The sequence below is a fragment of the Rhinopithecus roxellana genome, chromosome 1 (assembly GCF_007565055.1).
Source record: "Rhinopithecus roxellana isolate Shanxi Qingling chromosome 1, ASM756505v1, whole genome shotgun sequence".
NCBI classification, from domain to species: Eukaryota; Metazoa; Chordata; class Mammalia; order Primates; family Cercopithecidae; genus Rhinopithecus; species Rhinopithecus roxellana.
This window is the reverse complement of record NC_044549.1, coordinates 11375898-11393239: the sequence shown is the minus strand read 5'-3', so window position 1 is coordinate 11393239 and position 17342 is coordinate 11375898. Positions and strand designations below refer to the sequence as shown.

General features: G+C 39.2%; 1 protein-coding gene and 1 long non-coding RNA gene across 3 annotated transcripts in view; one reads left to right on the top strand and one right to left on the bottom strand.

Annotated features, from left to right (window-relative positions):
• Positions 1-1777: 1777 nt before the first annotated feature.
• LOC115899565 lies at positions 1778-8497 on the bottom strand. Its single transcript, XR_004059205.1, has 3 exons — positions 8339-8497; positions 2564-2658; positions 1778-1896 (listed from the first exon to the last, which is right to left on the bottom strand). It is a non-coding gene; the product is annotated as an uncharacterized LOC115899565 (long non-coding RNA).
• Positions 8498-13734: 5237 nt separating this feature from the next.
• Positions 13735-17342, top strand: part of VGLL3 (vestigial like family member 3) — a 50762-nt gene continuing 47154 nt past the window's right edge. Inside the window, exon 1 of one of the 2 annotated variants that reach the window (XM_030939712.1) lies at positions 13735-14362. In XM_030939712.1, the coding sequence (XP_030795572.1) occupies positions 14237-14362 (126 nt within the window). In that variant the 5' untranslated portion in view covers positions 13735-14236. The remainder of the gene's footprint in view (positions 14363-17342) is intronic. The other variant, XM_030939715.1, reaches the window with a different exon arrangement.

The window sequence follows — 17342 nt, the reverse complement described above, 5'->3', positions numbered from 1 at the left end:
GAGGGGGACTAGAAATGAACAGAGTGTAATTTCTGAAAAACAAAAATGAAGACATGGAGCAGTATATACTTTGTGTAGCTACAGTCGTGTCTATATCCAGGGACGGCTACATAGCACAGAAATGACTTCTCTCTCTTTTAAGCATGAGCTAGTTTTTCCATTGTACATTTATTCCACAGCTAATAAAACAGAGCCATTCTTCTTGTTTTTTAATGTTCTGCCAATGGACATACTGCTAAGAACAATCAGTATGAAATAAATTCTTGTGTTTTTCAGATAGAATTAGTCTTTTACCATGAAGTTTGGCCAAGTCAGGCAAATTAAACCTAGACACTAAAGCTTCCATTAGATATGTTACAGCACAGGCATCCTTGTAGATTCCCTGAGCAGACTGCAGTTACAGAAATCAACAAATAGTAAAACAATATGCATTAGCCTCTGATTTTAATAGTATGTGAGGTCTGGAGAAAGAACTGCACTGTGTTCAAACTCATAATTGCAGCCTGATACATAGCTCGATGCATACAATCACAGAGGTTTCTTTTCCATTTCATAATTTTCCAGTCTTCTGTCAATCCAATTTATTTATTCTAGAAATATATATATTTATGTTCAACACTTGTTAGTTGTTTGGTCGTAGATAAGTTTCTAAATTCTTTTGACTTGGTGCCAAATGAAGGTAACGTTTGTAACTACATAATAGTAGTTAGAATTGAGTTTACATACACAAGGTTTGAAAAGTCTGACATATGATGAGACCTCAGTAAGTCTTAGCTCCTTATACTGTGCACTAGGCAGTGGGGAAGAAATTGAACATGGTGATGAAAAAGATAGGATCTAGTTCGTGGTAATTTGAAATCTAGCAGGTATGATTATTGCAAGGCAATTTCTGTGAATCTCTAGTGTTTCTGTGTGTCTTGGGAACGGAAGTATTGACAGCCTTTTGTTCTATTTTTTCAGATAAGTTTCAGGTTTGTATAGAAGACAACTTGGGAAGATAGAGAGTGTCTCCTTTGAGGGCAGAGACCAGGCTTGTTTGCTATCCATTATGAAAATAAGTAATGTTTCCCTCTGGGACAATGTTTGGGCAGGCTTGCTTGCAGCCCATTCTACAAGCCTGAGATTTCCTAAATTTGGTATTCCTCCCTGTAATCTAATGCAACCCGTTGCATGTGCAGGTGCCACATGGCCCTCATCACATCTATTTATAGGAATTGGGACTCAGGCAACCAGTGTAAATGCTGATATTTTGGTTACTGCTATTGATGTAAGCGATAAACTGTCCTTTGTTTCTGATTCAGGAGTCTTTTGCCTTCTGTTAGCATCCATGAAACTAGGGCAAGCTAACTTGTTATCTTACAAGTAGGATAAAAATCTCAGATTATTTACAATTCTTAAAAATCATTAGGCAAGTTATCAGAAGCATAAAATTGTGTTTAAATAAAAATGCATAAATATGCATATACACTAATGTATATGGAAAAAATGGGATGGCTGAATATTATAGGAACTTTAATGGTGCGGTAGGATTTAGGAGTAGCAGTATCCTGTTAAATTATTAAATTGATCCTAAAACTTTGAGGATCAGAAGCAAACGTAAAAATCACCTAATCGGAACAACCAGTCAATTTTGAGAGGCCAGGCTGATCTTGCCTCCAATTTTTCTTCATCGTATACTAGAATAACGGGCACATATTATGTACTCAATGAAGATACATATTTTGAGAAATGTAAAAATAAATTTAAGGAAACATTTACTGAATAAATGTATCCTTTTTACTGCTCAATAATTTCCATAATAGAATAGGTGCTGCTGCACGGGAAAATCCAGTTCATTGATGAATATCTGTCCCAGAAAATTCTTCCTTACTGTACGATTCAAGGTAGGAGAATATGCTGTGATAAAATAAAAATCACAAAATATTACTGATGGCATTACATAATAAAAATTTTATTTCTCCTTCATATCGCCATTTGAAATGTGTAAAATGCCTGCCTTTCTGGTGGCTTTTCCCTTCAAATCATGTCTCAGGAATTGGGGTTTTTCTATAATGTTGCTCCATCCAGAAGTAAAATGCAAACGGCAATGTTTTCTCTGCCATACTTAATTTGAACTAAAGTTAGATTTCTTAAATTTAATTCACCAATTCTAATTCATTCTGCTCTTGGAACAAGCAATAACAATAGCAAAAGCTTACTTACTTTTCCCCGTAAATATGATAGATGTTTAAATATTTATTTCCTCTTAGTCTATTTTTTCTAGGCTAAATAATTGTACTTCATATAATCGGACCTCACAGGAGATCATTCCCAGACACCTTTCCATTTTGATTCTTTTCCTAAGACCATCCGTTAGGTTGACAATGACATTTAAAGAGTGGTACTAAGAACTGAATTCAGTAACTAAGATATTCTCAGACGAACAGATTAGATGAGCCTAAGTTTCCATGGTTTAAACTCTAGAAAGTCCAGTGCTCTAGAGGTTCATATATCTCATGAGAATTACAGGTCACCAGAAAGGACAATATTTATATTTTTAAATATTAACCAATGCTTGCCATACCTCATTCCATTTTACCCTGTTACCTCTCCTCCATTTAGGTCACCAGACAGACTTGAAGCAGGCGTTGCCTTAAGGGGAAGTGGCAGCTATGGAAACTGAAAAACAAAACCATCCAAATCCTGACTTTTAAGCTTTAAAATAAAAGCCACATAAAAATACCCGAAGATCTAGTTTTTCTTGCCTTTGAAGAGATAAGAACTCTCTGGGCTAAAAGAAATAGGGAAGAGTTGTACAGAAAACAAGAGTAGAGAATTGGTGAAAATATATGAGAGGGGGCACCTCTGGCCTGTCCACTCCTCTCCTGTCCCCACCCTTGCAGTTGGATCCTAAAAGGGAAGAGGAGAAACAGAAGTTGATCGTAAGTGGAATTTGAAAGGATGGAATGCCTGTGCCTCTGCTCCCTGCCTAGCTTACCAAGAGGCGGCAATCTCCCAAGAATGTCACCATGGAAAGGGGAAAGAGTAGAGATGGCTACGTGGGGTGTCAGGACTAAGAACCTGAGGCAACCACAGCGTCTCCTCCATACCATGTCCTCACATATGCACCCCCCTACCCCACCAAATAGCCTAATAACATTTCAGGCAGAAGAAGAAGAGAAACATCTGAAATGTCTAGTTTAACCTCAAACCATTGTGTTTATCCAGAAAATGTCAAGAAAATCTTAGAGTGACATGGTTTCCTTGTGCTTGACTAAATCACCTTTTCTACCTTCATGAAGACTGGAAATTGTATTGGGAAAACATTGTGCCTTAGAAAAATAGACCGTCAATCCTTCAGCATTTCCTGAACACAACTTAAGAATGCTCTGACAACTGCAGATGCTTGTCTCGGGAATGGAAAAGGCCTCACCATGTCTCAAAGGTGAGACAGTTAAAGTGGATCTGGATTTACAAGATCAAGGTTTAAATTACCACCTCTATGTATTTGTCCCTATGATAATTTCTCTCTTAGCAACAGTTTACCATTAAAAACATGTACATATTCTGAATTTCTCAAAGGCAGAATAAGGATGAGGTAAGTGCCTGGGAAAGGGTTTTATAGATTTAAATTGCCATAAATATGTCATAGTCTATTTTTTAAGGTGGCTATGGTCTAAAAATTAGGCTAAAAGGTAATATAAGTGATGTGATGTTACATTTTGATATTGGGTATAGAGAAGACACCTTAGTTCAGTGAATATCCAATTTTAATGTGCTTGAAAGATCTTATCAAAATGCAGATTCAGATTCAGCAGATTTGGGTTGGGACCCTGAGATGATTCGTTTCTAACTCAGATAATAACAATCCTGCTGGACCATAGACCACAACTTGAGTAGCAACATTCTAGTTAATGACTAATTTTTGCACATTTTCTGAGCTTAAAAGTAACAATTAATATTCAACATCATATCTCACATCGTCCAAGAACAGCTCCCACATTTCTTTATCTCTCCCATTTGTTCACATTGAGTTCCTCATATTCTCACCATACCTGAAGTTGATGATGCCATGACCTGATTACCAAATGCTCTGAAATTTCTTTTAGGTTTCCTTTTCAAATTGTTATTATCTATACAGAACATGGTGTGCTCTCAAGGGAAATATAAACAAGCAGTTCAGTCTTTGAGAATTTATGAGATTTAATCTCACAAAGTTGGCAGCAGGCATGCCATTATTTCAGTTACTCACTTTTAAGAAAGAATAAAATTTATATTTGGATTCTACAAATAAGAGAACTAGGCAAGTATTATATTGAGGCATTAGGTGTTGTTTTATTTTAGTTGGTTTGTTTACTTTCCTGTCCCTGTCCCCTTGAGATTCGAAGAAGGTGGCATATGTAGGGGACAGGTTATTATCACCCGCAGTTTTTCCTTTTAGTGAAGATCATTGTTATCTAGAGTACAGAACATCATCTTAGATTTCAGAGATGATGTTATCTACCCAGTTTCTAAGAACAAACTGTAGACAAGAGACTATGACTTTTTATAATAGAATGGGTAAAATGATCTAGAACTGGCAAAATTACACGTCAGCTTTCTTCAACACCCTCACCTTTGAGAGATAGTATGCACACTGGTTAAGGGCTAAACTGTGGAAACAGGCTGCCTGGCTGCATAACGTTGAGAAAATCATTTAACCACTTAGTGCCTCAATTTTCTAATTTGTATGATGGGAAAAATTATTGTTCTTACCTCATGAGGTTGTTGTGAGGAATAATTGAGTTAGTATGTGTAAAGCACTTAAGACCTGCCTACAATATTGTAGGCACTCTAAAGGTTAACTATTATCATCATTATTACTATTGATTGCTATTATTGCTGTTACTTATTCCTTTATATTCATCAAGTTTATGTTATGGCTACATGATTTCAAGAAGTCTGCCCCTTACTATACCACCAAGATGAACTTGATTTTGCAAGGCCTCAAGATACGAAGATGAGCTGCTAATGCTGATATTTATAGTTACTGAAGGTGATGCATAGCTTCTGAAATAATTTATTTTATATTTTTCAGTTTTATTATAATTGTATTATACTAAAGAAACTGCTGTAGTTAGAATTCTTAGAAAGTAAAAAAAAACTTCAAAAGTATTGTCCATCACATTCAACATTTTGACATTATTCTGTAGATACTTTTTTTCAAAAGAGACACCTACTTGAAGACATAATTTATTCATAAAAGTAAATTAGGCAACTAAGCTAAAGCATAATGCAAAGTGTATTTCTTATATAATGTTCACATAAAATTCTTAGCATCTCAGTTCTTCTTATTTGGTGTTGAAAGAGACCAAAGCAAGAACATCTGTAGATTGACAATCCCACAATATTCACAGATCACAGGTATAATTGCTAAATTCAAATTAAATTCAGCAGATAGAAACTTTGTGCCTACCTTTTGTGCTGTGTGAGTCATCCAAGAGGTATCCAACTCTGCCTTTTCCTTTAAGGAATTTGTCTTCTCATTAGGGAGACAATTATGATAATGGAAATGATTGGAGCAAAATAAGGAGCAACAATAATAATTACATACAATCAAGTCTCCAAATATAAGATGCAGGCAACACAAATTATAACAGTATAGGGAAGTCAATTTTCAGATGTTAAGATGCACTTCCTAAAGGAGGTACTACTTACAATGGGCTTTGGAAGTAGATAGGATTTTGAACATATTCTCCAGGAATAAAAATCCACAGGGACAATAATGTTAAGACATCCTCTCCAGTGACCTATTTATACAAGGAGAATGAATTGGGCAGTTGGGATGCAACTAAGTTACTTTTAGGATGTGAAAATACATGCATACCTCATTTTTGGATCAAACACAAAACTGACAATCTGGAAACAGCAACAACAGAGCAGAAAATTTTTGTTTTTCATAACAGTACTTTTTTTTTCATAAAACTTATTGGCCTTCAAAGTGGTTCAGAAAAGTTTTCCTTAAATACAAAGCCTCTTTTGTGCTTCTTAAACATAAATTACTTGAAAGAATTGTGAGTTTCTTTTAACATTCTCAGCTGACACCTCTCGTACAAAGTGAGAGCACATCTCATAGTCTTACTTTGTGCTGGGATTTCATGTGGGATAGCTTTTCCTGGGATAGCTTTTCCTCCCTGCTTTCTCGCTTCTGAATGATGGCAACACTGCCTTTGGCTTCGTTTCTTCCAAAGTTTATTTTTTCTTTTCTCTTTTTACATTTTTAATTTTAAAATATTTAAATCAAATTATAAAAATAATGCATTGAAAATGAGATATAAATGCAAACCAGATACTTCTGGCTGCTGTGATTTATTCGTCCAATTGGTCTTTGTCTGTGGCTACTTAGCCTGGTGGGTTAGAACACAGTGCTAATGATGCCAAGATCAAGGGTTTAATCCCCCTGGCCTACTTCACTTTATTCCATTCCATGGACAGAACTGTACTCATACCCAGGCCAGATTTCGTGTGAACACATTCCTCTGGTCAGAGGCTGCGAGAGACAATGTAGTTACATTAGCCCAGATCTGTCATTACTATGAGGAAAACTAGCAAAGAAACAAACAACAAACTCAAAGTATGCATTGAACTCAAGGCCTGTCATTTGTGATGACAGATAACCCTATTATACAGTTAAGTACATATTCTTTGCTAATATTTAAAAAATAATTAACATTTTAACAGCACATAGTTAAATGATGAGTTGATATTATCTGAATATTTCTCAGACTAACCTGTATTTTTTAAAATTTCATTTTAATTGACAAATAATCATGGTATACACTGAAGGGTGTACAATGTGATGTTATGATATATTGTAGAATATAGAATATGTATATATTTTGGAATGATTAAATCAGGTCAATTAACATATCTATCACCTCACTCTGCTGATAGATCCTAAATAGTGTCTTGACATCTTTTAATCTCACCTCACGATTTATCATCTTGGATTCCTCTATGTTTAAGTATCTATAAAATATACTAATAATATAGTATCATACACATATATTTGCATATGTGTGTGTATGCCTTCTAGTGAAATCCTGTAACTCCAGCCAAATTCATTAAAAAAATGAAAATTTTTTTATGAAATTATGAGAACAAAAACACTTAACAGAAAGAGTGTGCTGACTCTTTCAGGAGTGTGTGCTAATGGTAGACAGAGGTGCTAAGAGAGGGTCCTGGCCAACCCTGGCTGGGATCCCAGCGAATGAGAATCTTGTGTGAAGCAGGTGCTACTATTTGCTATGTGTCTCTGCTGAGTCAACCAGAAATATTTAAAGTCTCATTTTTCATTAAATAAATCAAACCATGAAGATTGAAAGTAGCCCATCATTAATCGTTACAGTTGAAAACCCAGCCTCAGAATCTTTATATCAGGTGTACTCTAATCTAAAAACCTTATAAGAGTCATTAATAAGAGAAGGGAGTATTTCACTAGATGTTGTAAACTCATCAGGAAAAAAAATATACTACCTTGAATTAGAGTACATATAAAATATCTTCAAGAAGTACTATCTAAGGCTGAGAAAAGGGTACAGGACCAAATACTAAGACACTCAGTGTTTAAAGTTTAGGTAGAGGAGGGTGTAGCAGAGCAAACAGGAAGAACAGCCAAAGTATAAAGAAACAGATGCAGACAGGAGGATATCATGAAAGGATGTAATTTAAAGAAGGGATTAATTCACAATGGCAAAGTTTATAAAGCATCGATTAGGATGAGGTTTTAACAGTTAACTTTGAATTGGACAACATGGTCAGTACTACTGACCTTAATATATGTTGGTGGGGTGATGGAGACAAATAGAGAACAGAGATGGAGAAAGTGGATAAAATTGAATTGGAGAGATTTGAGAATGGTGGACAAGACAGGAAGCAGTAGTTACAAGATGACATGGGTAAGCACATTTAGAGAAACAGTAAAGTTGCAGTGCCATTGAGGAGGGCAGGTGATCCTGAATGACAACTGATTAAAATGATCTTCATTCTTACATGCAAGTATTGACCTCCTGTTTTTACTTCTATCCCACTGGCACAATTGATACCATTCTTAGATCCAGGCAACTAGAGTCCCTCCCTGGCCCTGAGTTTTACAGGACCCCTCATTAGCCCTCTTCCTGCGGTGCCTTTCTCCATAGGAAATTGTAGGGCAAAGGGGAATTGCTCACCAAAACCTCTTCCAGCATCTCCTTCCCCATCCTACCACTGTATTTGGGTTCTATTGTTACTGTCATCAATTATCACAAACTTAGTGGCTTTAAATAAGGTAAATTTATTATCTTATGGTTCTGGACATCAGAAGTACAAAAACAGGGCTGACTTGTGTCAGCAGGGCTGTGTTCTTTCTGGAGACTTTAGGAAAACCCATTTTCTCGCCTTTTTCAGCTTCTGAAGGCTGTCTGCATTCCTTGGATCATGATTCGAATCCCTTCCGTTTTCAAAACTAGCAATGGCCTGCAAAGTCGTTTTTCTTTCTTTGCATCAATATGGGAGACTCCTCTGTCCCTTGCCTCCCTTCTATGAGGAGTCCCACCTCATAATGATTACATTGGGCCCGTCCAGAGAATCAGGCTTATCTTCTTAAAATCCTCTCATTAGCAAGCCTTAATTCCATCTGCAATCTTAACTCCCCTTTTCTAAGTAACAGAACATTCAAGAGTTCCAGGAATTAGAATGTGGACATCTTTAGGGAGGGGCATAATTCTGCCTAGAACAACTATGTTTCTTTACTCAAGACCTGACAATTTCCTGCACAGATGACGCAGGCCCATTTCCTCAGAGCCACGGTTCCTAGAGCAGGTTGCATTATCAGTGGGCTCAGCTTAGGGTAAAGGGCTGGTCAAAACTCAACTGTTTGGTAGCAGGGGGCAGATAGAGGAGATTTAAATACTTAGTTTGAGATGTCTACATGCATGTACTGCAGGGTCCAGGGAGTTCTCTTACATTGGGATCCCAAGTTAAAGGCAGGTGTGGCTGTCACCACTCAAAAAATAAGCTGCCCCCGTTTTTTACCCTATCTTATTCCAAAATATATTAGGAAAACCCACTTCAAGTTATCCCTCCAAATAAAACTAGATGTGGGGGGGTGGTCCACCTCACTAAACTCTAGCTGGAAAATTTGGAAACAAGCATTTTGAGAAATTTGGTGGTGGGGGAAAAATGTAGTGACCGTAAACCCACAATTCAGAAGATTTGGGAATGTTTCAGGGCAAACTTTGAGGAACTTTAGCTCAGAACTATATAAAATTGAATTCCATACCATTGCTGCTTTTTCCAAGTAATTGTGACACACTTACATAGTAGAGATGACAATGAGTACACCAGTGGTCAGATCACATTCTCTGATCTGAGTGACTCACTCTTGCTAAATGCAATTGGCCTGCATCCCCACCCCATTCACATACTGCTCTTCTTCAACTCCAAGTTGACCCAAGGAGGATCTGATCAAAAACTTCTTCCTTTGTGTATGTCTGTGGGCGTGTGTGTGTGTGTGTATGCATATGTAAATATCTAGGAATATGTACACACATGTATAATGCATGTGTGCGTATACATATGCATATGTATTTGTTATATATCTTTATTATGCAATTATGGAAAGAGAACTAAATCAAGAGTCAAAAGAAATGAGACTTTGGCTTTAGTTCTGCCACTGGTTCTCTAGAAGACATCAATCAGATCATATATTTACTTATTTATGAAAAAGGATGTTTTAAACTTGATGATCCTTTTTATTATTTTCCATTCTAAAACCCTAAATAGCTACCCAGGGGAAGTCAGGTACATCTGCTTTCTTACTAGAACTCAAATGTAGATTTCCCTAACATTAATTATCAGAATTTTTATTAATGACCTCACTAAGACTGCAGCTTTTGACAAACTATTTTCTTTCTCTGTCCATTTCTCTAGATTCTAAGGCTAGGTAGAATTAATCTTTACTCTCTTATTTTCTTCCAGCAGTACAATATAGAAACAAAGAGAGGTATCAAAAAAGATACTGCATTGTAGGAAGATTTTGCCAAACACCTACAGACTTTTGTGTCCATGAGTTATTAGTAGCAAATAACTTTTTTTGTCATAAAATAAATATTTGCAACACTAGAGGCCATATGGAGCATTGAAGATGCAGCAATGAGGGGTATGGACATGTTGAATCAAGTTCTGGCTTTATTTTATCATTCAGAAAACATATAGAATGTCTTCTAAGTGTTAGATATGGAGATGAACAAGATATAAATAATCTCTGTCAAAGTCCAGCTAAATAGACAGATACTGAACTCATAATTGTACAAAAAAATCAACTACAGATATAAGTTATTTGAAAAAAGTTGGAGACATTAAACATTTGACCAGCAGGTGTGGCTCTGATAAGCGACTGTCCTCACAAACTTCCTCTGGACTAATTCAGTCACTTTATATTCTAAGTCCTTTTTTTTTTTTTTTTAACATCTTAAGGATTTTCTCAATCTAACATACAGTAGAAAGCCTAAAACAGAGTTTGAAATGATATTCTACATTATAGCCTTCACTGATTTCATGTGTGCTCAGATCCCCCCAAGAATTTGTAAGTTATTCTAATAGTTTTGTTTCTCCTCCTATTATATGCTTTACTTATTCAAATAATGTTTACTAAGCCAGACACAATATGATTGAAATTTAGAGATAAAAGTCAGTCTCTCCTCTCAAACAGCCATGATCATATTGGGGAGACAAGCAAATAAGCAACTTCAAATCAAGTAGTTAACTATTAGTATGATGGGAGCAGATTTCTTAGAAGTAGGAGAGCTGGTGAAAATAGGGGCATTAAAGCTGATCCTCAGCGAATGTTTTGGAGGACAATTACATGAAGAGCAAGAAGGAGTTAACAAGTGAAGAGGGTGGGGGATGTGTGGGTGCACATATGTAAAATGACATGCTGGTAGAAAGTACCACAGCTTCGCAGAATGCAGATCTCAGTTCGGATAGCTGGTAAACATTCGCAGGAGGTAGTGACATAGGCAGGGATCAGAATCTGAAGGTTAAAGAGTGGTTTCTACAGACTGTGGGATGTGACTGTGAAATTTTTAGAAGAAGAATGAATCATCATTGCACAGTTGGATTTGCAGTGTCATTAAAGAGCAGTAGTACCAACTATGCAGAACAGGAACAGGGTTCGTCCTAGGGCCCGGAAATCACTCAGGGTCTCTTGCAGGAGTCTGAGTGAGAGATGCTGAGTGAACTAACGATTATAGCAACAGAGATAAGGAGAGAGTCAGTAGAAATGGAAAATTGAGGTTCAACTTGACTCCAAGACCATGTGTGGGGACTGTGAGGAGAAGGAAGGAGTGCCAGAAGATTCCCACATTTCCAGCTAGGGCAACTGGTAGTGAGGGAGTTTCAGTAGAGATGAAGATTAACGAAGAGGATCAAACTGGGGACACGAGACGATCAGGAGTATTGGGATTGAGGTCCTTATGTAACACCTATGTGGACCTGCCTAGAAAGAACTGAATACTGGAGCACAGGAAAGGGATCTAATCAAAGGATATCAATTAGGGAAAAGACAATAATAGACATTTAAAGTAAATTATGAAACATATCATTGCTGGAAATACCGTTGCACTACAAAGGGCGCAATTTAAAGTGCAAAAACTATGCAAACCCTTAATAAATATGCTTTTAATTTTCAGTGGATAAAATGAGTGCATAAAAGCTGTTGTGGTGGAGTGAAAAGTTCCTATCCAATTTTTATAGTGTGAGTGTGTGTGTGTATGCTTGTGTGTTTATACATGTGTATGTATCTGTGTAGCTAGACATGCACACAGACACTTATGCAAACATTAACAATATATGAGAGCTGTATATCTGTATTAGTCTGGTAGGCCTGTCATAAATACCACAAACTAGGTGACCTAAAAAAACAAATTAAGCTGGGCACCCTGGCTCACGTCTGTAATCCCAGCACTTCGGGAGGCCGAGGCGGGCAGATCTCCTGAGGTCAGGAGTTCAAGACCATCCTGGCCAACATGGTGAAACCCTGTCTCTACAAAAATACAAAAAAATTAGCCAGGCATGATGGCAGGTGCCTGAAATCCCAGTTATTACTGAGGCTGGGGCAGAAGAATCGCTTGAACCGGGGAGGCGGAGGTTGCAGTGAGCCGAGATCATGACATTGCACTCCAGCCTGGGCAACAGAGTGAGACTTCGTCTCAAAAAAAAAAAAAAAAAAAAAAAAAAAGTTAATTTTTTCATAGTTCTGGAGGCTAGAAGCATAATAAGATGTGGTCAGTGTTGGTTTCAAAGTGAGACCTTTCTTCTTGGCTTGTAGGCAACTCAGATGTAGCTTGTAGGACTTCAGATGATCTTTCCTCTTTGGCAGAGCAGAGAGAGAGGGAGTGCTGCTTGGGGGACAGACAGATGTATCTGGTGTGTTTTGTCTTCTTGTAAGGAACCTAGTCCTATTAGATTAGGGCCCAACCTTTTACATATCATTTAACCTTATCACCTCTTTCTATGTCCTGTCTTCAAATACAGCCTTATTGTGGGTTAAGGTTTCAATATATAAATTTTTGGGAAGATATAATTCAATCTATAAAAACATTAGTACATTTGACTTTCAAATTGACTTTTTCTCTGAGAAAAGATAGACTGTGAAAATGAGAGATTGCTTTGAGTCATAAAAGAGGATGCCTACGTATAAGGAAAGATGTGTTTGCTGAAACTCAGAACTAGAGTTTGCTCATTTATAAAATGAGGCCCAGTACGGTGCATCATGCCTGTTATCCCAGCACTTTGGAAGACCGAGGCAGGAGGATCACTTGAGCCCAGGAGCTAGAGACCCCCCTAGGTAACATAGCAAGACCCTCTACAAAAATTAAAAAAAAAAAAAAAAAGTAGCTGGGCGTGGTACTGCAGGCTTGTAGTCCCAGCTACTCCAGAGGCTGAGATGGGAGGATCTCTTGAGCGTGGGGATGGTTAGCTGCAGTGAGCTGTGCTCATGCCTCTGCACTCTAGCTTGGGCAACAGAGGGAAATCCTGTCTCAAAATAAATAAAATAATGTGAGTATAATTATTTCTACTGATTATGTCAGAATGCAAGTATATTCTCACAGATTTCTCCCCCCATTTGGAGAGGGTGAGATCCAATTACAAATAGATAAATCTTTATTAGCTGAACGGGCTTAATCAACTACCTTTTATTGCTCTATGAAAACCAGGCTGTAAAAGCCAGAAATGGTGGACGTCCCACAGCAGTGTCATACCATGAAGATGTAAACTTAAAGCAGAGATTGCTTGTGGAAAACTGTGTTGCATTCTTGGCATGTGCGCACTTGTAGTCATGTTAACTTTCACTTATGATTATTTTAATGTAGGAGCTAATCCCCGTGTATTCTGCGCCTGCTCTGTTTTACCCCTTTGTACACTTGGCTTTTGTTTGGCCGCAGCCTCTGAGTTGGTGTGCCCTGTAAAATCTCCTTGGAGTTGGGAAGCCCTTGCCCTGGCGGCCAGGTGACAGAGACAGGGTGGGAACCTGCCGAGCATTGAGGGCACGGAGCCTCTGCATACCATTCCCCTCCCACCACCATCCAGTGCTGAGAGGCGGAGAGGGCTGCAAACTTCGCTCCAATCCGCAGCCAGCCTTCCCCGGGGTCCCCCTGCAGGGTGACCCGCCGGCTGCAAAGCAAGTTGGAGAAACTTCGCAAAGTTCCGCGTCAGAGCGTGGGGAGGCGAAGTGCTCCCCCTCCTCCCCGGCGTTCCCCCTCCCTCTGCCCCCGCCTCCCGGTCCTCGCACAGCCGCGAGCACTGGTGATAGGACGAGCCCCGGGCGTGCATTGTGTATATGCAAACCAGAACCGGGCTCCCCACGGCTGGCCGACCCGGGCCTGGGCTGTGGCTGTGACTGGCGCTGCCGTGGGAGCCGCAGCCCTCGCGGGAGCCGGACGCGGTAATGCCCCAGCGGCGCAGCGGGCGGCTGCGTCCCTGAGCCGCTATATAAGCGCGGCAGGGGACACCCGGAGGGGCTGAAGATGAAGGTGCCCGCGCACGGGCCCCCGCTGATTGCCTGTCCCTCCCGAGCCCGCGCCCCGCACGGAGCCCGAGGCCGCCGAGGACCCGCCTTCGCCGCAGTAGCAGCTGGAGCAGCGACAGAGGCGGCAGCTGCGACGGCGGCGCCCGCGCCCCTCGCGCCAGCGCGTAGAGCGGCGGCCGCAGCTCGGGGGCCGCCACTGCCCCGGCTGCCATGAGTTGTGCGGAGGTGATGTATCACCCCCAGCCGTATGGAGCGTCCCAGTATCTGCCCAACCCCATGGCAGCGACAACCTGCCCCACAGCCTACTACCAGCCGGCGCCCCAACCTGGCCAGCAGGTGAGTCACCGGCCGGGCAGCCTGCCGGGGGCGGGGGCGAAGGGCATCGAGAGTATCGGTCTGGGGCTCAGCGACGTCCCGCCGGCACGCGTGGCGCGGAGGATGCTCCGGGACCTGCGGGAGCGTCCTTGAGCAGAAAGCCATCCCGAGAGAGCCGGGAAGGGAGAGCAGCGGGGTGTACGGGTGGGTGAGGCATGACCTGGCTGGGGGCTTCATTGAGCTGTGGTCACCGGAGCTCAGAGGCTGCTCCTCATAGCCACCCTAGCTCTTAGGACTCAGTTCTCTGAAGCTCACCAAGGGCATCTATCTTAGGACTATGTGAGTAAACTTCCTTTAAACCAACTATTTTGTTTGTTTGGAAAGGTGGAATGTTTCAGGGTTTTATTGAGGAGGAAGAGGAAGTGCGCTGACAGAGGTAGGGGAGGCTATCTGGAGAGTGAGTTCACGAAATGATCTGGGACTTTCATGGGGGAACATTGGTCTAGCATAATGTCTATCGGGTGTTACTAGAACTTCTCCACAGTGTTTCTCCCTGTGACTGTGACTTAGAGGACAGGGATGGATTCCAAGGTTCTTCATTCATTTTTTCATCCCAGCAAAGCACAGAGCTTGTTATATAGTGCGTGTTCAGTCTGTTGACAGTGTGTCCCTAGGTCAAAAGGTTACCTTGGATCTCTGGATGCTGGGTCTCCACTCTTCCCAGAGTGACTGAAGATGTCCATAATAAGGGGTCGTGAACTGAGGAGATGATATCGTTACTTTAGAAGGAACAGTAGAGTTCTGGGGAATTTGGCACGAGGCGCCCTTGGACATTACTCTCTGGATACAACGGAGAGTGTGCCAAGGCTTAGTTAGTGCTACATTAAAATAAAAAATGTATGTGGCAAGGGCTGTACCAAAATAGAGTCCACCTCAGACTATGGGAATTAGGGTGGGTGGATTTGGAGAAACTTAAAAATATATAACTAGATTTGGTTAGGAAATTACCATCTGTAGACTATATTGGTTTATTTCTTTTTACTTTTTTAGGAACCACATGTTTTATTGCAAACCTTCACAGGTTTGGGCTGTTAATTAATCTGACCTTTTACTTTCTGTATTTCCCCTACCTCTGTCTCTTTGCTAGAATCACAGTGCTATGCTTTAGAAAGAAAAATAACTTTCTGTTTAGAATTTAGGAACTATGAAATTCAGCTAACTCTGGAAGGGTACATGTCCCAGATTCATCTGCTGAATAGTACCAGCTTCACTAGGACCAATTAGGGCAAAAGAGAAAGGAGCCCTACTTTCCTGCTATCCTGTTTAAAAAAAAAAAAAAATATTCAGCAGCACCAGCATTTCAAAGCATCTCTGATATTATAGAGGCCTTCAATTATCATTTGGAATGTGGATGAGCAGCAAACTAAAACTTCTCTACGTATTCAGAAAGCTACTTTCCTCCTTTATAAAATAACAAACTAGTAGAAGCTGTTTCAAATACGGCTTCATTTTTTTAGGGTTGTGAAAGTAATGAATCTGTGGTGGAGTTAATACTATAACGCTTTTTTTTTTTTTTTTTTTTTTTTTTTTTTGAACTAGAAAATAACATTCGGTATCAGAGAAAATGGCAAATTACCAATCATAAAAGTTTTCAATAAGAAATGACTCCAAATACTTTATATAATGTTTGCAATGGCCCTGAGACTCTGTCCCCAATTCATTTCTTTTGCTACAACCATCAGCATACTGAAGACAGCAATTTTAAAAAGTAAACAATAAAATAAAATAAAAATTAGAAAAACTCTGACCAATGAGCTTCTTAAAAAGAAAACAATTTATCTACATTGATTAGTTCAACTTCTATATTTTGGACTTTTGTAGACATTGCTTAGCTAGATTAACTAGATGTTTGGCTGAGTCAACCATAAGAATGTAGTCGAGAGATATGCTTGGAAATTTTCATATTGCTTTTACTAAAGCAGCTTGTTCAAGATTTCTTTCTTTCTTCTTCTTTTTCTTCTTCTTTTTTTTTTTTTTTTTCTTATGTAAAGAAACTATTTGACCATAACTGGCTAGTGAAAAAAAAAAAAAAAAAAAAAAAAAGACTTGACGGTGTAACTGTTCTTTTACTGTCAGAAGTTTATTTTGATGACCTACATTTTCTATTGGAAAAGAGAGTAAATCAGGAAATTCTTATCAGGCTGACAGCATTTTTAGACTATGTGATGCGTGGGTGAAGTGGGACTAATATTGACTTGGCCCTAATGCAGTCATCCGAGAATACATATTTTGGTTGTTTTTGCATTCCATAAGGTTTTATCATTATTATCCATGAAGATTGCTTTCTCCGTACATGGGAAGTGACCGCTAAGAGAATCTTGCCTGGGAGACAAAAGTAAGGGCTACAACTCCTACTGAATTTGAAAAATTGATTTTTTGAGAAGGAAAAAATGGAAAAGGAGCAAAGAAAAGTAACAGTAATCAACAAATTTTAATGGTCATTTAAGGAAATGCTAGAAAAGACAGCATTAAAGTTTTGTATTACTTCTGTATCCAGTTGTAATAGTGTATCTGTCAACTAATTTTCCCCGCAAACTGGGTAGCTCTGAAGTCCTTATTAATTACTATATCAGAATGATTCATTATGATGGATTTTCAACACAGGTATATTTTGCCTCTTAACAAATGATCATATAATGTTGAGAATTATTTTGGAAATAACAGAATTTCGTTATCCAGGCACGTGTACTCTCACCTGTTTCCCTATAAGCACAAATGTGCACTTGAAATTTAAGTTTAGGCTTTCGTTGAACATATTGTACGTTGTAGGTGGGTAATAAGTGAATGTCATTTTAAAAACCTAGTGAACTGTGTGTGTGTGTGTGTGTGTGTGTATATATATATATAAGCTTGCACTGCAGTGTGTTACTTAGGTATACATTGGGCTAAAAATTCAAAGTAAGCTAAAATATGTCCAAAGTATAAATTTTATAGTCCCTGA